The sequence below is a fragment of the Phascolarctos cinereus genome, unplaced genomic scaffold, assembly GCF_003287225.1.
Source record: "Phascolarctos cinereus isolate Bilbo 61053 unplaced genomic scaffold, phaCin_HiC Scaffold_5;HRSCAF=322, whole genome shotgun sequence".
Classification (NCBI taxonomy): domain Eukaryota; kingdom Metazoa; phylum Chordata; class Mammalia; order Diprotodontia; family Phascolarctidae; genus Phascolarctos; species Phascolarctos cinereus.
Genome location: NW_027555958.1, coordinates 18,795,677 through 18,823,087, shown reverse-complemented (window position 1 = coordinate 18,823,087; position 27,411 = coordinate 18,795,677). Strand labels below are relative to the sequence as shown.

General features: G+C 48.4%; 1 protein-coding gene across 1 annotated transcript in view; it reads right to left on the bottom strand.

Annotated features, from left to right (window-relative positions):
• Window positions 1-27,411, bottom strand: part of CUX1 (cut like homeobox 1) — a 395,035-nt gene that overhangs the window by 40,693 nt on the left and 326,931 nt on the right. Inside the window, 9 exon segments of the mRNA XM_021005648.2 lie at window positions 7,648-7,704; window positions 8,232-8,397; window positions 10,988-11,820; window positions 14,319-14,420; window positions 16,296-16,361; window positions 17,908-18,579; window positions 19,611-19,707; window positions 21,001-21,049; window positions 24,561-24,619. Coding sequence (XP_020861307.1) covers window positions 7,648-7,704; window positions 8,232-8,397; window positions 10,988-11,820; window positions 14,319-14,420; window positions 16,296-16,361; window positions 17,908-18,579; window positions 19,611-19,707; window positions 21,001-21,049; window positions 24,561-24,619 — 2,101 coding nt within the window.

Genomic DNA, 27,411 nt, shown 5'->3' with positions numbered 1-27,411 from the left:
TCACGTCAACCTTGAGGACACCTGGAAGCAGCTCACTCATTCCCCCAGATTCCCGGCGCTTCTCAGTCGGCGGTCACCCAGAGAGCCAAGGGGAAGCTGCCTCCCACAAGACGAGGGCCACCCAACACTAGCAGTTAGAACTGGCCCTCAAGGACTGACCAATTAAAATGTGAAGCCATCATTTAGCTAGGCACTAAAATAAGCCTTTTACTGTAAGCAAATATATTTATCTATTCCTTCGGAGGACTATTTTGGTCTGTACAGTGAAGAATTTAATCCTGGGCACACAGACTTCTTGTGGGCTGGATCAGCTAGCAGGACAGCTCTTCAGGAGGCAAGGTTTTAGAGGTTATGCATTAAGATATGTGCAGTGAGATTTGGGAAGCCTGCTTGGGTTAGGGTTTTATTTTATTTTTTGTCAAATCTCTGTTGCTTGAGAGAAAAAACCCAAGCATGTAGCCAAGTTCTGTGTCACGTTCAAAGGGCTGCCCGCCTCCAGAGATGCCTCTGCAAGCTTTGCAGGTGCGAGGGGAGGCTGGGCTCCGTGCCTGCCGCCCCCACGTTATAGGAGGAGAGAAGACGGAAGGCTTCCTGCTAGCCCTCCCTTTGGGGGCTTTTCAGCTTGCGGGGTAACTGTCGAAAGACCAGATTGCCCAGTTTTCCAAAGTGAACAGCCAGGATGGCTCTCTGGGAACCATTTTCAAGTGGTTTCCAAACATGAGTTAACGTAGCCAGGAGCTGTTTTATTTATGAAAGGGAAGAATTCTTGAAAAGCTACATGTTGTGAGATTCTGGAAATGAAATCCTTTCTTGTATGCCCAGAGCTGCTCTCTAGGACACCAAACTGCAAAGGAGGCAATGCCCTGCGCTGGTAGAGGGAGTTCTCTCATCTGGGAGTCCCCTTTAAATCACTGAAAGCAAAGGTCCAGTCCCAGTCCCTGTCCTTCAATTCTATAAAATGGGAGTTCTGCTAAAGCGATCCTGGAACACAGGATCACGGATTTAGAGGGCATCAAACCCAATCCCTTCATTTTACAGAGACAGAAATCAGGGCCCAGAGAGAAGTGATTAGCACAGGGTCACTGAGCCAGTGTCCGCCATGAACACAATGCTGACAGGGTGCGCCTGGCCAGGGAGCAGCTCGCCTCGGGGCTCCTCAGCAAGGCTTCCTGCCCCTCAGAAGGAGTCAGCGGAAAGGTGAAGACCGACCGCCTCTCCAACGACTCCCCTAACAGAATGAATGCTTATCTAGTGACTCAGGACAGGGCCTCGCATACCTCCATTTTAAAAAAACCAGACTGGTCTTTTTCATTTCATTGGCTTAGGGATCTCCCAATCAGAAGCACCCTCTACCAGAGTGTTGCCTAGAATACTAAGACCTTCCCAGGGTCAATCAATTAATTGGCAAGTATTTATTAAACATCTACTATTGTGCGAGCTAGGTGGTGCCACAGTGCATAGAGCGCTGGGCCTGGAATCAGGAAGACTCATTGTCATGACACTTACCAGTTGAGCGACCCTGGGAGAGTCACTTAATCCTGTTTGCCTCAGTTTCCTCATCTGTTAAACAAGCTGGAGAAGGAAATGGCAAACCACTTTAATATCTCTGCCAAAAAAACCCCAGAGTCACAAAGAGTCAGATACAACTGTAAAAAATGACTGAACAACAAAAACTATATTAAGCGCGGATGTCCAGACACAGAGATTAAAAGGACACAGTCTCTGCCCATACGACTGGCAGGTGTCACCTAGACTCAGACTATCCTGACTCTAAGGTCTCTATGCTTGGCCTTGCGTTTCTATCTGAGACTGAACAAATGACCTGGATTCCTGAATGTGCCTGGGTCTGGAAGCAGAGCTCCAAGAGTGGTCTTCCAAGAGTCCCAGGTGACCCGTGTGGGACCTTGGAGGGCACCTGGGGGCCGACGCATTGCTCATTAGTGGCAGCCTTCTGACGAGCATCCAAAAGGACTCATTCCCAGGCTGCTGCTCTTTGCAGGGCCCAAGAGATTCAGTCTAAGGCTTGGGACCTAAAATAAATCCTGAGATCTCCCCTACTCACTGAGTTACAGCCAATGGCAGGGGGCCTTAGGGACCCCAGGAACCCACATCATTTGGAGGCGAGATCCCAGGTCACAGGTTCACGGACCCAGAGCAGAAAGAGACTGACCATCGAATAAATTAACTCTAAGTTTGATCAAAGTGAATTTCTCCAATACCCGAAAGGTACTATACCCAATTTTCACCCAGGAGAATCAATAGGAAGGAAGATTCTTTTGAGAAGGGATTGTTTCTTTAATTGTCTCTGTAACTTTGGCACCCAGCACAGTGCCTGGCATATGAGGAAGGGGGGGGACTTGCACAGTGGCTGATTAGCTGAGGCTCAGGGACACACCCCTCCACACCCTTACCCCAAGAACCTGAATCTAGGCTTCCTCACTCCCAGTCCCTGCTCCAATGAGTGGAAAACATCCTCAGGTCCACATAGAATCAAGTCAGATGATCCTTCCACTAATTCAGTTTTTGCTTTTGATCTTTGGGTTCGGAGCTTGTATTTTATTATAATTATTTCAATGACAAAAGTGTATGCACACCCATACACACCCACACCCACAGGTGACATTTAAGGAAAAAGGAAAGGGATGATCATGAACTTAATTATCTTCCTCCAAAAGGTCAAGAGGAATGCTAACAGCTCAGACCCCAACCCCCCATCTGCTCTAAGAAAATCAGCTCTTCGAAGTCGAGAGCCTAGTGATTCCATTTCGCAAGAACAGGTCAATCCACAGTCCAATTCTCAAGAATTACTTCCTCTGTTGTGCTTGATAAAATGTTTAAAGAAAAACAAAAACAAATCCAGGACATCCCATGGAATTCCCAGTTTGATTTGGTTAAGACTAACTTTGCATAGCATCTTGGATACATAATCCAACAGCACAATAAACAATAATTGGATGGTTATTGGGGGGGAGGTGGCCCCAATAATCAAGATCTTCATTGTAGCTCTCAAAGGGCACAATCCAAGGAGGAGTCTCCTGAGAGGAGGCCTTTCCAACCAAATCTTGGCCACAATAATGAAAGATATGGCCCACAGAGAGAGTGAACGCAGCCTTTGGGACGCCTTCCAAGGCCCAAAGTAAGGTGCTCTGGACGTGAGAAGCTCTTTCTTGACTTTATAAGGTCACAGAACACACTCCCACAGTCAAAATGTCAGGGAAATGGCACAGGAGACCACACATGCTGGAGATAGATTACAACAGCTGTCTTCTCAAAAGGCCAATTGAAAGTCTACTGAGTGAGAAGGACTGCATGAAGCCCAGCTGATTCACCAGCCTGGGAAGGCTGCTGGTGGGGAGCACCCTGGACCGGGGAGCTCCTGGCTGAAGCACCCATAACGCGGAGCCATCTTATGATTAATCCAAGGGGAATGGGAAACCATTTCACGGGCACAGTTAGCAATAATGCATTTGCATATAGTCCCTAAGATGGTACAGTAACGGCTTGTTAGCTACAGTAATGAAATGCTCCAATATTAAAAAGTTACAGAGCTTAGTGTCTTGGGCAGTCATTCTCTGGCATTTCTCTGTAATGTAACGACTTACAGTACAACCAGTATAATCTTTGTTCCTTCACCCCCCATCCCCTAAAAAATTCTGAATGGTCTCCTGCTTCTTTCTTTCCCTAGGGAGGACGGAGATTAATCACCCCCCGGGTCCTGTGAATAGGAAATGGGTTTTAAGGAAAGAGGAAGGGAAAAATGTTCACCCCATGTTTCGAGTCGCTCTAAACAGACCTTTGGGTTTTCTTTCTTAAAAACTGATAGAGCAATTATTTCAGGCTAGACTCTGATTTTAAAGCCCGACCTTAATTCCTCCTCTCCCCCCTCATCTTTCTATAAATGCTTTCTTCTGTTCCCTTGGGCATTCCTATTGCTAAGCAGCATGAGGTTAGGAATGATGGATGAGACCCAGAACGGAAGGCAAACAAAAGGAAGGCTCAGACAATCCCCCAGGAACACCTGCAGCTGCGTCTCCCGACGAGGTTTTCCACGTTAGCTCACAAGACCACCCCGGACACAAACTGAACCACCACCTCCCCTTTGGGGTGCCAAAAAGCCCCAGGGACTTCTAACGCCGCAGGCATAACAATGTGGTCCCCCGATAAAACAGAGAACAGAAAGAAACAAACCCACTAACCCCCAAAACATTCTCGCTGGAGATGACCAGGAAGCGCACCGGGGAGGGAGTAAGCGTCTCATGCGCCCGGCGCTTCCTGGGAGCGTTCACAAATACGATGTCATCTGATCGTCACAACAACCCTGCCAGCTAAGTGCTGTTGTGAGCCCCATTTTACAGACGAGGAAACTGAGGCAAGCAGCGGTGGAGTGCCTGGCCGGCAGGAGTCGGCCAGGCTGCCACCTTAACAGCATCCATATTTCCTTCCTAGTCCTGCAATGTCGGGCAAGTCGTGTAAGCCTTCAACAGACAAACCGTCACAAAGGGCTGACAAATGGAGGGGGCAGAGACAGGAGCACATCTTGGAAAAGCCAAGGTGATCTCCTATTTCGGGCAAGGCCTCCTCGGTTAAGTGGCGCCTTATCACCATGGCAACAAAGCACAGCCAATCCAATTAGGCAAAATGCCACTTCTGTTAGGTGGGCATGAAACCACCTCCAAGGGGCTTGGCATTTGGTGAAAAATCCTCGTTTGTGCAGAAGACCGATGGTCCTTTCTGAGGCCGGGGGTCGGACAAGCGTCCTGACTTTCTCCTTTCTTGCCCAGGTCAGAGAGCAGAGTGTGGCGATGCCTGCCCTTAGGGAAACCGGGCCCGGGTTGGACACTGTGGCTTTCCAGGTGCGTGGAGGTCAGCTGTCCTCTAAGGCTGAGCAGAGTAAAATGTCCACCAATGGCTGGATGGCAACCTACGGGAGCCCCGGGATCACGTGGAGGAAGAAGGTCTCGTGCTGGGCCAAGGGGGCATCCTAGGCCTGGCTTCCACCACCTACCCACCCCAGGATTTAAGTCGGGGCCTTCGTTTGCCCAAGCACGTCAGAAAAGGCTGTGGGTGGTGAAATGGATGGGACCGAAGTCAGGAAACCTCAAGCCCAAATGCAGCCTCAAAGATTTACTACTGGGGCAGCCAGGTGGCACAATGGCTAACGCTCCAGCCTTGGAGTCAGGAGGACCTGAATTCAAATCCAGCCTCAGACACATGACACTTGCTAGCTGTGTGACCCTGAGCAGCAAGTCACTTAACCCCAACTGCCTCACTGAAAAGCAAAGCAAAAAAAAAAAAGGCCAACTCTTGCATGACCTTGGGCAAGTCCCCTGACCTCTCTGTGCCTCAGTTTCCTCATCTGCAAAATGAGGCAGGATTAGACTTGATGGCCCTCAAGGTCCTTTCTAGCCCTAGACCTAACCCACTTTAATTATCTCCACCCTGGGCTACAGAAAGGACTTCCCAGGCTAGGCAGCCAGGCAGCTCACAGCCCGTCTCGCCTCTCACTTGGATGACCAGGGGGCAAAGTCTTCCTGCCACCTTTTGTTAAAAAAAGAAAAAAAAAGAAAAGAAAAACAAGCCCCCTCAGAAATTACAGTGTGGGTGATAATGATGCTAAATCTCATTCCGTTCTTCTCTCCTCAGCGCCTCCCTAAACGTTTTAAATGACTTTCCTTTAAACAAATGTTATTATTTACATTCCTCCGTGGAGCCTTGCTTGTTTTCAGGTTAGAAATGTGACCGCCGTGTTGGGCCAATGCTGCGGCACCGCAGCAATTACACGCTATAATCAGAAGGGTAAACAAATTCCTCCGGGATCTGGCACGCACACCACCCGAGAGGGGGCTCCGTCGGGGAGAACAAGCCCAGAACGGCAAAGACAGGTGACTGTTCCCTCTAGGAACACGGGCTCTGGATGCGCAAGATTTCAGCTCGCCACGGCCCCCCCCCCAATGCCTGGCTGGCCTGACCCTGACATCTGGCAACCAATGGAGACAAAAAGCTCCTAGACACCAACTTTTGAACCAGAAAAACACGCACATCTATTTTCTTGGGCAATCATCTGCAGAGTTCGGCTTGCTTCGCGGTTCCTCCTTCGATTCCTAATGAAACTGTCCACCCCAGAAATGGATCCAAGAGGCAGCACAGCCAGCCCCTCCCTCAAAGGGAAAGCAGCTTACCTAAGTCTGACATCCTCCCCCTTCCAGACTCTGGCCTGGACCAGGCAGGCATGTGACACACAGACACACACACACACACACACACACACACACACACACACCCCTCACCAAGAGAAAAACCCCAACGCGACTGAGGCCTCTTGGCTGCATCTGTGCGTGGGCTGGGGCTGGGAGCTTTCAGCAGGAGCCCCAGCTGTGCCCCGAATGGTATGTGCTCCCTTATCTCCCAAACCTTCCCCAAGCTGCCGGATCCAGGCTCTTTGCTTAGCTCTGCCTGTGATCTCAATGAAGCAGTGGATGGGGAAGCTGATTGGTCAACATGTTTAGAAAAATAACTAAACCAGGGAAGAATTTAAGATGCTCAGTATTCTCCTACAGCATAAACAGGGGCTTCAGACAGGGTCTCAGATGAAGAGAGTGCTGAAGGAAAAACATCTCCCATGGAGGACCACGCATGGAAGCTACCCCTGCAGCCAGGCGCCCCACACATAAGCTCTCCCACAACAAGAATTCTCCTGCAAGCTGCCAGGTTGGTTGTTTTTAAGTGCTATTAACTATATTCAATATAATCAGCATAATTTTCTTTGTAATCTTGCGCATTTCATTTCATGCATTTAAAAACAGTGTTCTGAGAAGGGATCCCTGAGCTTTACCAGACTGACGACCAAAGAGGGCCAGGACACATACAGTGGGTAAGTGCTCTTGGAGAAGAGGATCTTCTATGAGTGGATGTGGCTACTTTTCTGCCCTCTTGCCCCTTCCATAATAAAAAGAAGAAAGGAAAGAACAACAAAAGGAAAGAAATGGAAGAACAAAAGAGAAAGGGAAGAGGAGAAAGAGAAAGAGAAGGAAGGAAGGAAGAAAGAAAAAGGGAAAAAGAACAAGAGAAAAAGAAAGAGAAGAAAAGGAGAGAAGAAAGGAAGGGAAGGAGGGAAAAAAGGGAGAAAGAACAAAAGAGAAAGAAAGGGAAAATGAGAAAACGGAAAGAAAGAAAGGGAGGTAGAGAGGAAAAAGAGAGGGAGGAAGGAAGGGAAGAAAGAAAGAAAAGGAGGGAAAGAAGAAAAAGAGAGAAAGAATAAAAGAGAGAAAAAAGAGAAAGGGAAGGAAGGAAAGAAAGGAGGGGAAGGAAGGAGGGAGGAAGAAAAAGGGAGAAAGAATAAAAGAGAAAGGGAAAGAGAAAAAGAGAAAGAAAAAGGAAAGGAAAAAAGGAAGGGAGGGAAGGAAGGAAAAAAAGGGGAAAAGAGAAAGAAAAAGGAAAGAAAGAAAGGAAGGGAAGGAGGAAAGGAGAGGAGTACCATGAGGAATTTGGCTTGCTAATTACACAGCCTAGAATAGCACCTTCTGGTTTCACCTCAGAGCTCTTCCCACCCAACGAAAGCCTTGCTGGGCAGACCAGAAGGCAGAGAAGCCCCATCACAGCAAAGGCACATTTCCCATCCAAGCCAAGAGAAAGCAGCGAATGAGTTACCTGAGCTCACACAGCCCTGCTGGAGGGAGTCCTGCAATGACGTCACGGAGTGGAGGACTGGAGCAGAAAAGGGGACAAAAGGAGGGAAGAAGAGTTAACTGAGGAGAGATCAAAGGTGCTGTCTCCTCTCGTCCCTGGTCTAAGATCCGGAGCAGACCCTGATGCCATGAGTCTGACCTCACACGGGGCAATGAAGGCCCTAGGGGAGTGCCCTCACCAGGCATTGAAGGGGGACCTGTACATGCGACCCATCGCCTGTGCTGACAAAGCCTGAGCGTCCCTCTGAACATGCAACGTTCCATTTCCCAGGACGACCTGACGGTTATTTCCCTTTCACGTTTTTTCTAATTCTCCATCTCAGTTCCTTGATTTTTGTACTATATTTACGCATAAACAGCAATTTCTTAATTGGTAACTCATTTGCTGCTTGCAGATTTAGCAGAGCATAAGCCTTCCTTTCATGACACCCAAGGTGGCCCCATAGCAACAGGTTGTGAAAGCAAGGTGGGCCCCACCTACCCACTGGTGCCTCCCCATCTCCCCGCCGCCCCTCCTGAGTACCAGCGTGGCGGAATGTTAGTCACCTTGTCCGGCTGGCTGCCCTTGCACAGGCAGGACGCACTGGCCCAGCTCGCCGTTGAGCCACAGCTGCATCCGAATAAAGGGTTCCCGGCCCTTCTGGGTCAGTTTACTCCACGGCTTCGGCCTTGACAGCATGTCGCTGACACTGCCCTGTGAGAGGCCCAAAACCTTGAGTGACAACCAGAAAACACGGATGTCAGCGAGGGGTTAGAGACGCTGCTCATCATCGATGATGACCTCCCTGGGAGTCATGGGGCCCTCATACCCAGCTCAGCGGCCCTCACTTCTCCTGTCCGTAAAAGGAGGGGGTGACCTCGCTGGCCTCTGAGGTCCCTTCCAGCGCTAAATGACCCTGGACTCTGGGTCCACTCAGGTCCCAGGCGTGCAGGGGCCGGGGAAGGTGCCAAGACTTTGGAGCCCCTATTTTCACCCATGCCAGAAGAGAATGATGCGATGGGCGTTTCCGGAGCTCAGGCTGAGCGATGGAAGGGAGATTGAGTGGTCAGAGAGGAGGGGAGGGGGCTCTTAGCTTTTCCTGATGCTAAAGTTACAGTGAAAACACCTGTGTGCCTGATGTTGGGGTGCATGGGGGACGCCGGGCAAGCCAGCTCCAATGACCATGGTGATGGAGAGCCAATCACAGCATGTCCACTGGGCACAAGGCGGATTAGGCCATGCCTATTAACAGCTGCAGCTTCCTGGTCTGGGATCAGAACTATCATTGGTTTTGTGCTGGTAGTCTGAAGGGGACTGATTTCTTGGCGCAGGGAGCTCCTGGTGAGAAAATGCCCCCTCTTAATGCAAGGGGGCACAGCTCTGTGGCTCTGGACCAGGAGGGCTGCCTTGGTACCTCCCCGGGGTCATGTAGCCAGACGGCGTCGGGGACGGGACTTGAACTCGGGGCTTCCTGACTGGAGGCCCGCTCTCCTTCCCCTACTCCCAGCTCATGCTGCCTCTCTAATAACAGAATCAACGCCACGGGCTTGCGTTTGCTGATCATGCACTGACTGAGCGTTGGGGTCGCCGGTGGGGCCCGCCCAGAAGCGAGCTAGGGAGCCGAAGGGGAAACATTTCCAAGAGTTAATCTACAAATGGAGACACGTCTCCACAATGATGATTAAAAGTCGCAGGGATGTGTAAAATTTGCTTATTTTTACATATGGTCATACATATGTATAGGTATAAACACCCACACACACGTACCCAAATACTCTCCAAACATATTCAAGAGCTCCACTCCCAGGGACCTGATGGGGGTTGGGGGAGTGGAAATGCATTTGAGGACAGCATTTGGAAATCTCTGAGCTCGAGGCAGGAAAGCCAGTGTGGACTTAAATCCCCTTCAATTACTTTCCCAATGGGAAACTAAAAAGCAGGGCTGGCCTGCCCAATACATCCTCGGGGCATCAGTATCAAAATAATTCACTACAAAAATCCACTAGGAACTGATGATGCCAGGGAGGTGGGCTCTGCCAAGGGAATCCTGTCTTTGCCGCCACCTGTATGACCTGTGAAATGACGGGGTGGGATGAGGCGGCCTCGAAAGGTGATCTAACGGGGCAGCTGGGCACAGCAGGGGTTAGGGTGCCAGGCTAGAGGCGGGTAAGCCTGTTTAACCCTGGCCTCAGACACTTGCTGGGCTCAGCCACTGTCTGCCTCAGTCTCCTCCTCTGTAACACGGGGCAGTGGTACTCCTAGGGTCCCTTCAAGCTCCAAATCTATGAGACTATGACCTGGGTTAGAACCTCAGCTGTGTGACCTTGGGCAAGTCTCGTGGCTTCCTGAGCCCTAAGATGGAGTGCTTGGACTAGGGGTCTCTACGGCGCTGACACCTGATGGGCTCCAGGTGAACACACAATTCCCAATGTGTTTGCCTTGGTGGTACCGTCCGCTGTTTCATTTTATTTAAAGCTATTTCCAAAAGAGAAAGATGAATTCTTTGGACTTTACTCATCATATTCTACTTTCCTATTTCTCCAGAATCATGATATGGCAGCTCTGGGGGGCAGAAAAATGCCTTCTTCCCAGCCTGGACACTCCACCCTTCTTTTTTGGGAATGGAGGGCATATTTTATTTTTTAAATAAAACTTTTATTCCTACTCTTTGCCTTACCTGCATTTCTAATGCTTGCTACTTCTATTTCCCACAATTCCTGCTGACTGATTTCCCAAGGGATGCTCCCCTCCCCTTCCCAGACACCCTGTATAATTACAAAAGACTAGCAAAAAACCAAAAATTCAGCAGACCAACCGGCATACCCACAAATCTAATATTATACGAAATGTTCCAAACCCATAATCCTCCCTCTCTGCAAGGAAACAGAGGGAGGGACCTTCTCACACCTCTTCTGTGGGGCCAAGAAAGAATTCAGTTTTGACTGCATTGCTGCGGGGGCCACATTTTAACCTCGACATTTACATCAAAGGGACACATCGTGGGTTACAATGAACTTAGTTAAAATAGGTATATTTTGGTCTATCTTCTCCCCTCTTTCTTAGACCTTGCGCATCTATCTAGACTCCTGATGTCTGTAACGATGACCCTGAAGAACCGTCTGATTCACAAAAGGACAATAACATTTTCTTCAGCCCAATCCTAGCACTGTGAATTGCATTTCAATAGATGATGATTTTTTTTCACGTTCAGACCATTACGGATAAGGAGGAATCTTTCATTCCTTCAACTCCTTTTAAGTCCTTCAATTAAGATAAAAACCCAGGCAGACTGACATTTAGTACGAAACAGTAAATCCTTTACCTTTTCCCCGAAGATTCTTTGACAGATGCCATTCTTGGCCAGCTTCTCTTTGACCTGGCGCGTCAGCTCTATGGTGTCCACCTCCTGGTACATGTAGATCTCGTACTGCTCCGGCGTCAGTGGAGGGACGGAGGGCTTGGATGGCTTGGACAGGGGCACGATGGGGGAGGAGGGAAGAGGGCTGTTCTGGGGCGTCTCGCTGCGGCTGGCTCCCGTCAAGCTCAGCTCCGAGCTCTGGGAGTAGGGCGACTCCGCGCTCGGCCACTCTTTCCAGTACTCAGAAGAAGAGGGTCCTTGGAGTTGGCTGCGGTCTGGCCGGGGCTGGTTACTGCTGCTAGGCTTCTCCTTCCCGCTGCTGCTTTCCTCGCCCTTTATCTCCTCGGGGGGAGCTGCGCTTCTCCTTTCGTGCTGGACAGCGTTCCACCAATGGTCCTTCCAGACGCCGCCCCGGCCCAGCTCGTTTTTAACGTGTCTGAGCACGCCTTGTGCGGCGTCTGTTACCCCGTGAAGCTCTAAGACGGGGGCCTCCTGAGCCTCCTTCTTGAGGCCTGAGAGGTTCTGCAGAGCAGAGATACTGGAATCTGCTGCCGAAGAGTGCTTCTTCAGGGAGATGGCCAAAGGAGAGTAGCTGGACACTGAGGACATCGGTGAGGTGGTGATTATTTTGGGGGATAAGATGGAGATGTCGGCTTGAGACAAGGGCGTTGGCTTTAAGGCAGGGTCGAGGGCTGCTTGCTGGGCCTCCATTTCTCGGCGGGCTTGCTGCAGGATGGAGCGGATGGCATCGTCTGAGTTACCGCTGCTCGAGGCCGAGGATGGCTGGGCTGGCTCTGCTGCGTGGGACAGAGACCGAGAGACAGTGATCGCACCTGCGTCCTGCCCGCCTCCCTCCAGCTGGGCCCGTGAGGAACCAGAGCCGGCCCCAACCCCCAAAACCAAGTCATCTGTGGACACAACACCACTGTCTCTTTTCTATAACCTTGTAAAATTCAGCCAACGCAACCCCTGTTCTCACGGATTGGGTTGTGGTGCTAAAAACAGAATGGTATAGAGGGAAGAAAACTGTCTTTGGAGTCAGAGGACAGGGTTCAAATCCAGCCTCTGATACTGACTCTCTGCATCACCTTGGGCCAGTGACCTCCTCTGGGCTGGATGGCGATCTGCTACCCTGTGCCTGCTGTTTGGTGGCATTCTGTCCTCGGGATTCTCTTTCTATTTGCTTTGTACATACATAAATAGGTGCACACCACCGGACCTGGGAGACTGGTAAGCTCCCGGAGGGCAGCAGCGGCTCCATTTTTGTCTCTGTCCCCCTGGAGCCCAGCACGTGCTGAGGGTCTCATCAATAAGTGGTGACTGACAGAGTCGTCCCGTGTCCACCCGCAAAGCCTGAGCCTGTCGGGCCACGCAGGTTAGAGAGAGGGAGAACGGCTGCTTGCCTTCAGCGGCTGGCCTCTCTTCTTTCCATTTGTCCCACAGGCTGTAGATTCCCGTGTCTGGCACTCACACCGCCAGCTTACAAGGGGACATACATTTTTTTTTATTAAATCCTGAAGCAAAGCCAGTAGCATCCACTGGTAACTTTGGACCGCTTTTTTAAAAGCTCCTGTTTATCACAAGAGCACGGACGACGGTGACCCACCTGTTACTGTGGGAAAGGGAGCTAACCTGAAAGCAGCCAGACGACGTGGGCTCTAGGCCTGGCCCTGCCCAGATACGGGACCTCGGGCAGCAATGTTTCATTCACATCATCACACCCCTGGGTCTGGCACCGTGTTTGGGTCAGAGCAGGCATTTAAGAACTGCTGACTGAAGCCAGTTCACCTCTCATCTTGTTTCCTCAGCTGTACAGTGAAGGCGGATTTGTCAAATACAATACTGTGCATGACCCTGATTTCCAGGTATCCTTTTTTAGGGACAGGTAATCATGAGATGTTACACCCAGGCTTTCTGTCCCAGGAACAATGTGGCTGATGGGTCATGACCAGCCTAATAAACCCTCTTCTCCTTCTGGGCAAAGGATCAAGGAAGAAGAATATCCATCTCCTCAATGGTGGGAGTTTTGCAGCCCAAACTAGGGAACACCTCAAGGCTGATGCTATCGGCTTGCCGGCGCTAGACGGCTCAGTACCATGGGTCTCTCTGGGCAGTGGACAAGTCTCAGCACCTAAGCCAGCTGGGACAAAATGATCTGGGCATGTGACATCTGTGCTCGAAGATTAGGGTTGGAAAACATGGCAGTGATAGTGGCCTAAGGCCTTGTAGGATGGGACAAATGAAAGGGAGCCCTGAAGCAGAGGCAGATGAGGAAACTGAGGCACACAGCTGCGAAGTGACTTGCACTTAAGCATACAGCTAGTGAGTGTCTGAGGGGAGAGTTCTGGAATCCAAGTTCTCCCTTTAAAGCCAAAACATTCTACAGAATGTGCAGCCTGGTCCACCAAACCGTATCAAGACTCAAGACGAGAAAAGCTGAAATGCATTCTTTTCCTTCCTTCTGATTTATCTAAAGCAGAGCTTCTGAACCTGGCATCTGTGAATTTGTTTTTAAAAATATGTGGCTAACTGTATTTCAATATGATGGCTTTCCTTTATAATCCTATGTATACTATTTTATGGGTTTAGGAAGAATGATCCTGAGAAGGGACCTGCGGGGTCACCAGGATGCCACAAGGGTCCTTGATACAAGGAAGGGCGAAGAGGCTCAGCCATGTTTCAAAATCAGAAACCTAATCATAAGCCTTCTCCAAATAAAATTATACTGAGCAGATACTAACTATGTTAGCACCATTTTGCCGCAAGGTCAGTTTTCATTTCCAAGTACCACATCCAAATACCAAGCCCATGTTGTGATCGAGAGAAGCATGGATTCAAAGCATTCACTCCTTCAGGGGTGGTTCCTAAAGTGGGGAGGAAGGATCAGCAAAGGAGCCCAGACAGTGTAGGGAGCAGTCAGACACATGGAAAATGCCACCATTACACGCAGGCCCGAGACAGCCGGGGCAGGAGCTGGGTGAAAGGAGGCCCATTTTAAACCGCAGTAAAGTTTAAGCGAATAAACTGCTCAGTGTGAAAATAATTATTCCATAAAGTCTCCTGCTTAACAAGAAGGCTGTAGGCTACAACTGGGTTTTGGCTCAAAAGCCACCGGAGAGGTGGGAAAAAAACCCGACCCCAAGCCTGGGCAAAATGAGTGCCACCCAGACACCCCCAATGCCCTGGAGCGAGCCCTCCCACAGGGTCGAGGGCTGCTACAGCAGGCCCAGGAGAGCTGCCTGAGCGACGCGTGGCAGCACGGAGGGAAGCCGTCCGTCTGTCTGTCCATCCATACCTGTTTTCTGCACCTGCAGCTCCCTTTTGGCTTGCTCCAGAATTGACTTGATGGCTTCGTCTGAGCCAGTTTCAGTGGTTCGGACCCGAGTTGTGATATTCCCTGTGGAGAGAAACAAGATGGAAGACGTGAAGCCGCCGTCCCTGCAGCAAAGCCAACAGTGAGCGGGGCAGCCACTCTGACAGATGTCCCCTGGAGTTGCAGCTAGCGCCAGGAAGGCCTCTGCAACGAACAGACATCGACCTGCTCTTATTGCTGTGGGAGGCCCATGCCTTGGATTGTGACACCTTGCAGGAAATTGTTCCCGCGCTATCTATTCTAAAAACAAGTATTATTTTGACAAGGAGAGTGGAACTTTGTATTAACTCATGCTGGACAAGTCCCCAGGTGAGGGGGCTCCAGCCTGGAAGAACTTTGCTACATTTTGCAGGAGGATGGAAGAAATCTGTCAATTCACATTTTTTCTTAACAGCAAAAGGTGAGATAGTCTCATTAAAATCATTTAAAAACAACTACCCCAACTGATTTGGCTTGTGATCAAATTCAGACACTGTACATTTATTCAAGGCTGGAATCTAAAATAGAAAACATTTTTAGCAGAGAGCAGAGTTAATTCTGGTTAGTTTTAATCTTCAGGTTGTATAAGGTAAAGAGTCAAGAGATTTAGTTTTGCAGTTTCAAGATCTGTCAACGTGCTTCCCTAGCAATGGAAGGATTTCACTTTCTACTCCTTTTTTATTTTTTTTAAAGTAAGGAAAGAGACCTCTACCAATTCCCAGAGGGAAGAACACAGAGTCCACTAGACTACAGTGATGTGGTGGAAAGCAGCCGAAAACACGCAGCTCAGAGACGGAAACCAGTCTGGGTCATATCTTCTCTGGGGGCGGCCACAGAGGCACAGAGAGTTGCCGGGAACACTGGGAGAACTAACGTGGCATGTGTAAAGTCATCTGGCTAGGATGTGTCAGAGGCAAAACTTCGAACTCAGGCCTTCCAGACTCTGAGGTCAGCTCTCTCTAGCACCCCATGTTGCCCTTTCTGGACTCCAAATCAAGCCATCTAAATACATATTCTGCCGCTAGTGCCAAGACAGGTAAACGCCTCTGTAAAAAGTAGCTCCAAAGAGTGTGGTGACCAAGATTGAGAAACAGCACCCAAATATCTAGGATTTGTCCTACATTATTAACATGGCTTTATATCTCCAGCACCTAATGTGAGGTCAGGCACACAGGAGGTGCTTAATAAATGCCTGGTGATTTTATATACATATACACACATACATAAATATGTGTGATTGTGCGTGTGCACAGGGACTACTTCATTTTTGTCCCCAACACCTAGTACAAGTGCCAGGCACACAATAGGTGCTTAATAAATGTTATTTGATTCATTGATTGTAGCCTCCTATTGAGGCTATTTCATTTTTGCTTTTGTTTCCTTAGCACCTAGCACTCTTCCTGACTGACTGTCCCCCTCTATAGAGTATGAGCTCTTCGAGTTAGGGGCAATTTCATTTTTGTAACCCCAGCACCGAGCCCAGTGCCAGGTATACACTAGATGTTTAATACATGCTTGAATGATATTTCTTTAGATAAAAGCATGAGGAATCAGTGATGCCTGGTTTTGCCCACAAATACCATTTTTCTGCACGTGATATCTCTCGTTTCACCTGCTTGGAGGAGAACAGGAGCCCTGTCGTCTGTGTGTTTTGAGGGGGGCTGGGGGGGGAGACTCCCTGAAATACCCAGCCCTCTGCTTCTCTCTTTTTAGATGTCCACATCTGTATGCTGAAGATAGAGTTGGGGGAATGGTGCGGTCTAACCCATGCGTTGTTTTATACTTACTAGCTCTGTTTTTCCATCAGATTCCAGGCCAGAATCAAACTGCACAGTTTAACAAAAAGACCCCACTAACTAATGAGCGCACGCCGCTGCCGAGGTGAGGGACCGCAAAGACAAACACCTGCCGGTGACATACCTTCAGACCCATTTCTTCGCTTCGGCACTTCCTGAAATAGTCTGTTCAGGTTCTGGCCTGGATTTTCTGTTGAAAAACAAGTGTGGTAAGAACAAAACAATCAGGGGACGGGGGTGGTGACGATATGAGCTGGGATGTGAAAGAGGACAGACTGCCCCTGGATGGAACAATTCAAAGGCTTGGGGCTTTGGACGGAGTCAGGCACTGGGAAGAGGCCCTAAACTGGACTAAGAGAGAATGACCATGGAGGTTTTCAAAAAACAATCTGATAAATACAAGCCTATAAATATATGAAATAAAATGAAGAGGTTTTTACAAAGAAAGAGTCTTCTCAACAGAAAATCACCCCCCCCCCAGCAAACCACCACATTCATCATTTGGAGACATTTAATTTAAAGGAACATTACCATAAAAAAAAAAACACCTCTATATGCTTGCTGCAAATTGAGGCTGTGGAAAAATCCTCCCGCTTTGTTAAAAATCTAAATTTTGTAATCTGTTTCAAATGTCTGACATTTGAATATACCTCTCTCTTGTATTACTGTTTTCTTTCTGAACTATTCTTTTTTACCTAAGAAAGGCCAATCACTTCCTTTCTCTGGGCCTCAGTTTCACTCATTTGTAAAATGAGGAGGTTGGACAAAGAAGGCTCTGAGATCCTTCTGAGCCCTAGATCTGTGAGTCTATCTATGATGCTCTGTACCCGTGTGGCCTTGGATAGGTTACTCGCCCTCCTGGGGCCTGTTTCCTCATTTGTGAAACCAAAGAGCTGCATTAGAACGTCTCAAGACCCTTCCAGCTCTCGATCTGTGGCCCCAGGACCTTCCTTAAGGGAAGGGGCTGACTTAACAAAAGCCCTTTTCTCGGACAGTCCAATGAACACTCTTGGATCCCTGTGGCATGTAAGCGTGGGCCTATTTCCCAATACCGAGGGCTGCTACAAGGTCACGGATATAATAAGACAGCTAGCGCTAGGGAATAACCTCTTTCGAGGATGGGCTGGAGACTAGAATTCTTGGCTGGAACCTTCTCCTTCCATGCTCAGTGCTGTCTCTGAACTCTCCTAAGCCAATGGTCTTTTATTGGACTTGAGGTCGACCCAAGTTAGCTCTTTGCCAGGGTCCAAACTGACCTCTGCTCATTAAACAGGTTGTACGATCTTGCCCTTGAGAGCAGTAACACGTAATAGGGAGCGCAGTGGACGGAATGTCAGGAGACCTAGGTTCAAAAGCTTAGCTCTGACCCTTAGGACCCACTTGACCATGGGTGACTCATGTCAACTCTCTTGATTTCAACTTCCTCCTCGGCCCAATGGCAGTTACGCTACTCGCGTGACCTTATTCCCAGAGTGGTGTTAAGAGGTGTTAAAGGCTTTGTCAGATTGAAAGCACTATCAAAATGTGAGTGGTTACTGGTACTGTTACGGTTAGGATTATGATGATTATTACTGTGATTAGTGCACAAGCCGGGAAGGAGAGGTTTCCAAAGGCTAATGACTTCCTCTGCCTAGGCTAACGACTGGCGGGAGCAGAGAGAGCTGTAACTGATGCTTGATATTAATGTTCTGGCGCCATATTCCCCAAGTGTCCTCCCAACAGGGAAGGGCTCTCACCTCTTTGTCGGCCCTGGATGCTCCGGAGAGCCAAGATGTTCTGCTCGTCCGACAGGAACTGCTTCATCTTGTGGAACGGCTCCTTGCCCCGCACGGTCAGCTTGTTCCACGGCTTTGGCCGGGCCAGGATCTCGCTCACGGATCCTTGCGACAGTCCCAAGACATAATGTCCAAATATCCGCTGTCCAATATTGTGCTTGATCAACTGTTCTTTCACCTGGCGCGCAATCTCGGCTGTGTCCATCTCCTCGCCTTCGGAGACGCTGCCGGCGCTTTCGGACTGGCTGGGAGACGGGGCCAGGCCGTTTACGTCGGGGCTTTGTTGTAATGGACTTTGGGAGGGGATGGAGTTTGTGCTGTATTGACCTGTTGGAAAAATCATGCTTGTGCTTCCGGCTTCCTGCATGGCCTTGGAGTAGAAGGACTGCATTAGCTGTCGCTGGAGGAGAGAGTTTAGTGCAAATTTTCCTGTAGAAGCCAGGGGTAGGCTGGGGCTTGCCAGGGATGAGCTGAAAAAGTCTTGACTTAAACCCGTTGGTGAGAACTGGTGTGTACCATTAGTATTGGAAACCTGCTCCCCTGGGTTGCGGGGCAACTGAGAAGGAGGGGAGGCCGGCAAAGCTCCAGGGCGCGGATTCTCAGGCTGGTCTTTCCCTTTTCTCCTGGCTGACCCTACAAGGAAGGTCAAACATAATGCATTATGGGGGATTAAAAAGGGAAAAACCAAGATCAAAATGCAAAGTTTGCCCCACAAAAGGGAAAGTAGTGCAGATTTTTACAAGGGCCAATGAGGTGTGTTGGTTGGTTGGTTTGTAAATTGAAATTTTAATCAGCCAAACAAGGCCCCCCAAAACAAGCAACATGCATTTTCATGTTTGCACCTTTCTTGTACGTTGCAGCCTGGAGAATCCCCTTTTTACAGAAATTGAAATTCTCAGTGTTACATGAAGCGCGGTACCACACACAGTAAAGAGTCAACAGGGCGCACGCGGCAGGGCCATTATTGGAGCGCTAGCCTTCGAGCTACTCCCCGAGGAACCCTGCCTGACCTGGAGCAGCAAGCACTGACATTTGTGGACCAATGGATTCTCTCAAACACCTGGCTTTGAGGAGGAGGCACTGTGAGATGTCTATCGGAGTGAAGGCACACACATTCTTAAGGAGGCAACATCATCGGACACTTTGAAATGTTTTCCCGACTCCCAGACCAGAAGCACAGCCAGTCCCGAAAAGCTAGGACTCCAACCAGTTACACAAAGAGTTAAAAGAGGCCAAGCGTGGGGGCAGCCTCCCCCCACCCAGAAACGTTGACCAAAGCAAAGAACCTTCCCTGAGACTGGGGAGAGAGGGGGGAGGCGTGGTTACCAGAACACCAAAGAAAACAGGCCGACCTCGATTTTTTGCTCTTGGCAGCAGAGCTAGAAAAGCACTAGTGGAGAAAGCATCCTTTAAATCTCCCTCTTGGTCTACCACCTTGAAATGTCCTCTACAGCAATCTACCACATGTACAGATTCTACTGTGTTCATCCTCTTAGCCATTCTCCCAACAGGGAGGAAGGAGGAAACTGTCTCCCTAGGACCCAAGGACCTTGCAGTCCATTGATCTTTCTGAGGCATTAGCCCAGACTCACGTTTCACTTTCCTCTTCCTAGCATCCCCTGGAAAAGTAACCAAGTGCCAGAATTGAGATCCCATGAACCTACCGCTCAGGTCACTATTGGTAATTCGCAGGGTGGCATTCTCGGACTGCAGAGAGCGGTTCTTCTCCAGCAGTAAGACCTCCAGCGGCTTGGACGCATCCTAGACCCAAGTCAAAACATGCCTTTACTTCCACGACCAATTATGCCATCTGAAGCAGGGGTAAACTGAAGCGTGGGCTAACAAGAAGGGATTTGGTAACGAGAGGAAAATCATGTTTGATCCAGTGATGTGAGGCTGCAGGCCGGGTGGAGTGGGGAGATTTACCCTTGTCTTCTCTTTTGACGGGACAGCTAGGGACTTAAAACTTTCTTATCAAATTCCCAGCTTAATAATAGAATCATAGATTCGGAGTGGAAGCTCCTTGAGGACAGCGATTGTTTCACTTTGGTTTTTGTACCTTCAGAGCCTAGCATGGTGCCTGACCCAAGGCAGGCACTGATTAATAAATGCTTACTGAGTGACTGGCTGGTAAGACTTCATCTGGCCCTACCGGAAACTTGACCAAAGTTACAAAGGTAACAGGTGGCAGGTCTTCAAATCCCCCACCTGGTGTTACACGAACTCAAACTCAGGAAATAGAGAGTTCTAGAATTTTCCCTGGAAGTATGCCGACAAGTTCTCGTTCTTATTTTTAAATTTTAGTTTTAATGAAACCCTGGTGGTCGAAGCTATCTTTTTACTACTAGAGAATTAATTACATCCTTAAAGTTTGTCTTCAACTTCAAACCATCTGAGCACTCAATATGGCTGAGCAACTGGCCATTCAGCTCACAACAAGCCATCAGAAAGTCAAACTCAAAGCAATCCTTTCAGACCCGCCATGCTGGTGGCAGCTCCCTTTGGAATTCCAGGAGAAAGAATCCATTTGATGACTTTCCATCTGCAGCCAGATTAAAATGCATGAACGTCAACATGCTGTTCCTTGGCCTTCCCAACTCAAAGGAACAGGAAGCTCAGATTTCTTTAAATATGGATATTCCCAGCAAATCAATATTAACCTCATTTAAAAAAAAATTGCTGACATTCAATCCGAAATTTTATTCATCTATGTTCTTAGTTAAATTGCAACATAATTTAGTCTGAGCAAGTTTCTAATTCAAAAAACATTAATAACATGTCTCTCTCTCTCTCTTTTTTTCCCTTCTACTTAATTAAAGGCAATTTGTGTTAACAAGGTTAAACATTCAACTGAGCTGCAAGTCGGACCACAGCACCAGTGATCAATTATGTGCCAGTACTTTCCGTAAAGAGAGAAGAGTCTTTGGCTAGTGGGCCTTTTTCTTAGACATTTCTCAACTCTTCAAACATTCATTCTAGCCAAGAGTGAGCAGAAACGGAGAAATGACAGGGGTAATCGGAATGACAAGACAAAGGCAAAATTGGATTCAGTACCTGAGTCCCAGCGCCTTCAGATGGTGCGAATTCCATGGACTTCAGGATGCTGCAAAGGACAAGACAGACAGCTTCAGTTTCTAGTTATTCATTTCATAGCAGCTACACTAATGAGCATTAACATGATCATTTTTGACTCTCCAGGAACACCGTAAGTGACAACTCTAACAACTTTCATAGCAGTAATATAATCTGATAATGAATATAGAATAACTATTCAAACTACTTATTGGACAGAAAAAAATTTCTCAAGTGCCACGTAAATCATTCCATAGGCAATCCTGCCAAGCCATTTGAGAGTATAAATCTACAGGTTAATAAGGAGAAAGCATTTTAAGCTGTCAGAAGCAACATGAATTTATTTGTGAAGCCTGCGGGGAAGGGAAAGTTCTAATGAAGCAGGACGAGAGGGGAGAATAATCATTGAGTCTCACATACAATATGGCGTCTGTACCATGGACCGGCTGAGACACCAATCCAGAGGAAGCCTGCAGAGCGGGGAAGGCACAGACTATTTTCTGACCCCGAAGGCTCAAAGGCAGGACTTCTTCTGCTAGCTTTCTAACCTAAAGAGATGCAGGAGCCTGAAGTGTTCAGGTATTCCCCTCAACAGAGCTAAGAGGGCCAATGACGAACAGGCTAAGAGAATGAACTCTACTCATCTTTGTAGGGGTGAGGTCGGGATGGAGGCAAAGATGGGGCAACGCTTGGGGAGGAGATGGCTGTTCTTCAGCTCTTGAGCTGAGGGAGCTGCCCTGGGGACCGAGAGGTTAATTAACTCGCCCAGGGCCACAGAGTCTGTGCTCCCTACCAATGAGGTGGAGACTTTGGGTCTTCACTTGCAATTTCATTGGTTTAGGAATTTCTGGTGGAGGTGTCTTCTCTAAAGAGGCACACTGGTCCCTGCAAATTACTGTCTCAGAGAGGTGCCTGGGGAAATGAAAGGTGAAGTAACTCATCTGGGCCCAACTCAGGGGTCAGTTTCTGTCCACTCTCCCTCTCTCTCCCAGCCCTTCGGTACTTTGAAATAATTCTCGACCGCCAAGAACACGAGGGCCCTACTTCTTTGTGACAATGGCCCTTTTACGAGGGAGGCTGACTAATTACTGGAGTGAACTGCTGATTTATTTGAGTGTTTTCTAGAGAAGCCCAAAAGCTGAGGGTCATGAGAGTCATTAGCTTTTTTAAGTTTCACTCTTTTCTGTGGAATTTAAATTTCTTTTAATTACTGTACCAGAGAGGGTAGAAAACACCTCCCAACAGTTTTCATGAGATATTTTTTCATGTAAAAATTCTAAAAAAAAAAAAGAGAGTATGTGTGTGTGAGAGAGACAGAGATGCAGAGAAAAGAGAGAAGAAAAAAGAGAGAAGAGGAAGAAAAGAGAGAGAGGAGAGGAGAGGAGAGAAGAGAGAAAAAAGAAAAAACAAGAAGAGAAAAAAAGAGAGACGAGAAGAGGAAGAAGAGTAAAGGAGAGAAGAGAAAGACGAGAGGAAAGGAGAGCAAAGGAGAGGATCCTTTCTCACTCTCTCAACAGGCAGGTGTGCACCAGGGAACCTCAGAGAAGGGCTCCTGGTCAGCTGATGCCGGGCTGGCACAAGGCGATGTGACGTCACAGACACACAACCCCAGGCTTCTGAGCACTTACATTTGGACCCCACCCTGTGGCACCGAAGGCGACATTCACGGAGCGGTAAAAGCGCTACCTCAGAAGGGAAGGGTCTAGAGCCCCTGCACATCCTGGCAGTCAGAAGCAATGCTTCACTCTGAATTTGGGATTCACATATTCTATTTTTAAACCCCTTGCCTCTCATGGCACCTTCGTGGTGATATTCATCTCTGTGCACCCACAGGAGCAAACGGCTCTGAAGTGGAGGGGCAAGCTCTGCCCTGCTTACACCCAATGGGATCTGAGGCCATTACCTTTCTGCTCTGGGCCTCAGTCTCCCCATCTGTAAAAGAGGAGAGGTGCCAGACTAGCTCCAGAGCCAGGGTCCTCTGATTCTCAGCCACTTCACTTTCATGGGCCTCGGTTTCCTCAACTGTAAAACGAGGGGGTTGAACTCTTGGGCCTCTGGGGTCATCTTTATTTCTGGATTTTTGATGCTATGATTGACTTAGCCAGGTCACTTCATTTCACAGACTGCTGCTGAACACACTCTGAGGACGGGGACACGCCAAGCGATTCTGCGTCAGCAGAGAGAGTCACCATCCTGACTTTCCTCAGAACCATCCGCCACTCTCGCTAAGGCATCTCTGAGGGCTTTCCTTGATAAGTAAGTACAAAAGGTGCCCCCCCATACCCTAACTGCATTTTAGAAATCCAAGTACCCTTGTTGCACAACACTTTTTCCTCCAACCCCCAGTTGTATATTTGCAAGTTAAGAAATGAGTTAATATTTTTAAAACGCCATCGAGGCCCACCATTCATCAGCACCCACAGAAGTGCTGGGTGCTTGGCACAGTTTACATGTAGTGAAGTTGTGGAGAAGTGGGGAGGGGGATGCTTGGTGGTTTTGTTTTGGGCTGCTGGTACCAGCAGTCAAAATGGTAACGATGTCAATGCCATCAAAAGTTCACAAACTCCCCCAAAGGATCGTAATTCAGTCAGGGCTGAGGGCAGAGACAGACACATGGCCCACCTCCCGGATCAGCGCCTATGCAACCAGGGGCTGTTCAGTGGAGAGTTCTGGCTTTGGGAGGCAGGACGGTGTGGGTTTGAATCTCCCCCAGCTAAGCCTCAACCTCTCTGTCAGCATCCTCATTTGTAAAATGGGGACATTAACAGCGCTTCCTTCCTGGGGCTGCTGTGAGGGTCAATCAAGATAGCGTACAAAATGCTGCGCAAACCTCAAAGTGCTCTGTGTGGGTTGGACGTTATGCACAGACTGATGGGCTAGGAGCTAGACCTGCATTTAAACTCTCCTGCTGCCACTCCCTACCTGCATGCCCAGGCGAGCCCCAACTTCTCAGGGCTTGGATTACACCACCTCCGAGGTTCCTTCTGACCCCCCATCTCTGGGCTTAGGATCCTGTTAGTAGCCCAAACTACTAACTCCTCACTCCCTCCTCTCCATTACTTTTATTTTTAAATCTCTGATTTCCTCCAGAACTCTGCTCAAATGACATTTCCTCCCTCGAGCTTTTCCTGCTGCCTCCCCTGCCCCACTGCTAGTGTCTGCCCTCTGAAAATCACCTTGTATTTATTTTTTACATACTTATCCATGGGCACATTATCTCCCCTAGTAGAATGGAAGCTTCCTGAGGACAAGAACCATTTCCTTTTCATCTCTGCATTCCCAACACTCAGCATGGTACTTAGCTCCTAGCAGGTGCTTGATAAATGCTTAAGTGATCCATTCAAGTCTGCTACAGTTAAGTAGTGTGGTTTTGTTGCGTGCTTGCCCTCCTGTGCGGCAGCCAGGTAACCAGAGAGATGGGCCACCCCGAGGAGCTCAGTGAGATTTTAGCAGTGAGACCCATCTATCTATGGCTTCTATTTAGGCGGCATCCAGGACCCACAGCTGCAAACAGAGTGCAACATAACCAGCCGACAACTTACTTTAATTCTTTCTTCACTTCTTCATAATCAGCCTGTCCTTTCAGTTTTTCTTCCAGTTGCTAAAAGAGACAGAAGAAAGGAACTTTACTTTCAGCAAAGTTGGAGGAGAGCGCATTGGTGAGGATCAGGAACGCGCTGGACAAGAAAACAAACGCCTGCCAGAGGCAGCAGAGAAGGCAGTGGGCTCATCTCATGCTCTTCTCTGTCACTTATCTGGTCTGTTTTGCAGACTGCAAAAATGAACGCCGATCCATCCCTCCCATCAAGCCTGACCCACAAAACATGGCATCCTAACATAAGAGTGAACAGAGGTAGGAAAATGAGGTGTGGGGAGGGGATCACAAATGAGAAAAGCTATTTTAAGCGAATAATAAAAATAAAATCTAAAAGTACAGAGTCTTAGATCAGAGGCCACTTAGACTGGGGCTTCTTAACCTTTCTGTGTGTACTGGACCCGTCTGGCAGTCTGGCAAAGCCTGAAGACCCCTTCGCAAAGTGTTTTTAAATATTTGAAGGAAATGCTAAATTTCAGGTAGAGGTGAATGAAGATAAAGATTTAATTTCTTTCCCCATCCAAATTCATGGACCTCCAACAGAAGCTAACAACTTCTGATCAAGACCGGCTCACACTTGAATCAGAAACCTCCCCTGCAGTCGGCCTGATCAGTGGCTATTCAGGCGTTGCCTAAAGGTCTTCACTGATGAGAAGCTCGCTGCCCACCAAAGCTGCCCGTTTCAGCTTTGGACAGCTCCTACTCATCAGGGACTTCTCTCTTCTACCAAACCCTAATCTGTCTTGCTGGAATTTCTACCCATGCAATCCATCAACACGCACTGAGTACGCACCTACTGTTTGCCAGGCACTGGCTGACGCTCTTGGTGCTGTCCTCTGGACACTATCCAGTTGGTGGAAGGAGACCTGGCACAGAAGCCCTATCCCCCAGCATGGTACCAAGATCACTCCAGTGCCAGCTTCTGCAAGAAGCCTTTCCGGGTCCTCCTTGATGCTAGGGCCACCCCTCAGAGAAACCTCCTATCCACCCTGTCTGTATCTTGTTGGTACGCATTGCTTGCTTGCTGTCTCCCTAACAAGACTATGAATTTCTTGAGAGCAGGAGTGGCTTTGTACCTTTCCGGCACACAGCACACAGCACTAAATAACTGTTTATTGACTTCATAAATACTTGAGTTGGCAGACTTGAGTTCAAATTCTGCCCTTGGACGCTGACTACTTTTGTGACCCTGCACAAATCTCTTCATTCCCCAGGGCCTCACATTCCTCACCTGTAATATGAGGGGGCTAGATCAGACAGCCTCGGGGGTCCCTTTTAAGTCTACAACAAGACTCCTGCCATGGCATATGCTGACTCATAGGGTTCACTCTGATCCCCAGGTCCTTTTCTCCCAAAGCACTTTATCCTCTTGTTTTTGTACTGCCAATCTTTGGAATCCAAATGTAAGTTTTTCCTGTTACCTTTAGTAAATGTCATCTTGTGAGACCTCACCCACCTTCAAAGGCTCTCCCAATATCTGGATTCCTGATTCTTTCTTCTAATTTTTTGCCTCGACTTAGCTTTCTGTCATTTGTACAGATGAGATGTGTCAGGAGTAGACTGTTTCACCCTTTATGTCTGTGATCCCAGAGCCTGGCACACAGAAGGTACTTTAGTAAATGTGTTTTGATTGGCTGTGTATCCCATTTTTGCCTGTATTTAAGCTGTTAATGGTCCAGAATTTAATTTAACTGAACAAACCCCTAAAAATGGACTAGAACGTGCAATACGAACTAGAGTGAGGCCCGCTGCTGGGCCTCAAAGAGCTTAAAATCTAGCACAGAGATAAGATATGTGGAGAAGTAAAATTCATACACAACGGAGTGAGCTCAGGGCACAGAAAAGCTCAAAAGGCTTGGCCAGCTCACTCTCAACCAGAGTCAATGGCTCTGACTCCAGGTCTATCAACAAGAGATCCACTTTCTTCACACGGGTTCTCATTAAAAAGCTTTCCTGCCCTTTTATAACCCTCCCACATACCGGATCGTATGACAGAGTTAGGGCTGGAAGGGGCCCCTTACAGGTCATCGAGTCTGAGGAAACCAAGGCCAGAGGGGGCAAATGTTTGGGCCACGTCACTGGTGGGTAAGTGGCAGAGCCAGGATTCATCTGCAGGACCCCCACAGCTTCTAAAAAGCCCCAGGAGGCCGCCCTAAACAAGCCAGAGTCTCCTCAGGGTTGGATTTCTGAACGTCCTTATTCTGGTTCCTCCCCAAGTGGCCCCCACTGATCTGTTTATCTCCTAAATCTCTTAGGAAAAGGAAAGGAGCCCTTGACCCATCAGGCCCACCATGTCACAGTCCTAATGTCCCAGCTGCTCTGAATACACGGAGGCCACTTATTTAAATGGCCTTTTCTTGTAGTTTATTGCGCATTTCTTTTTGCGTGAAGTGGTTCTATCCTAGTTCTTTTTAGACCCTTCCTGCCAAATGTATAGATTATAATGCTGATTTCAGTTATAATTAAATAGAGCGAGGCTTCATTAGCCTACAAAAGCTTCACAGAAGGTGTTCATAAAAAAGTGATTATTTCATCCTTTCCCTGGGGCCTCCAAGGGCAGGGAGGGCTGAGATGCTGCATTTTCTGAGACTGGGTTACCCAGAGTTACTGGGATGGACTTGAGATTCTGGAGCTCACGGCTGCAGGACATTAGAGAAAACCGGCTGGTCTAACACAATCAGAGGAATGAAAATGGCCAGGGGCTGCCAAGTTCCTACCACACATGGCACCTAATTCGAATAATAGTAAGCATTTATATAGAGCTTTAAGATTTAAAGAATGCTTCACAAATATGATCT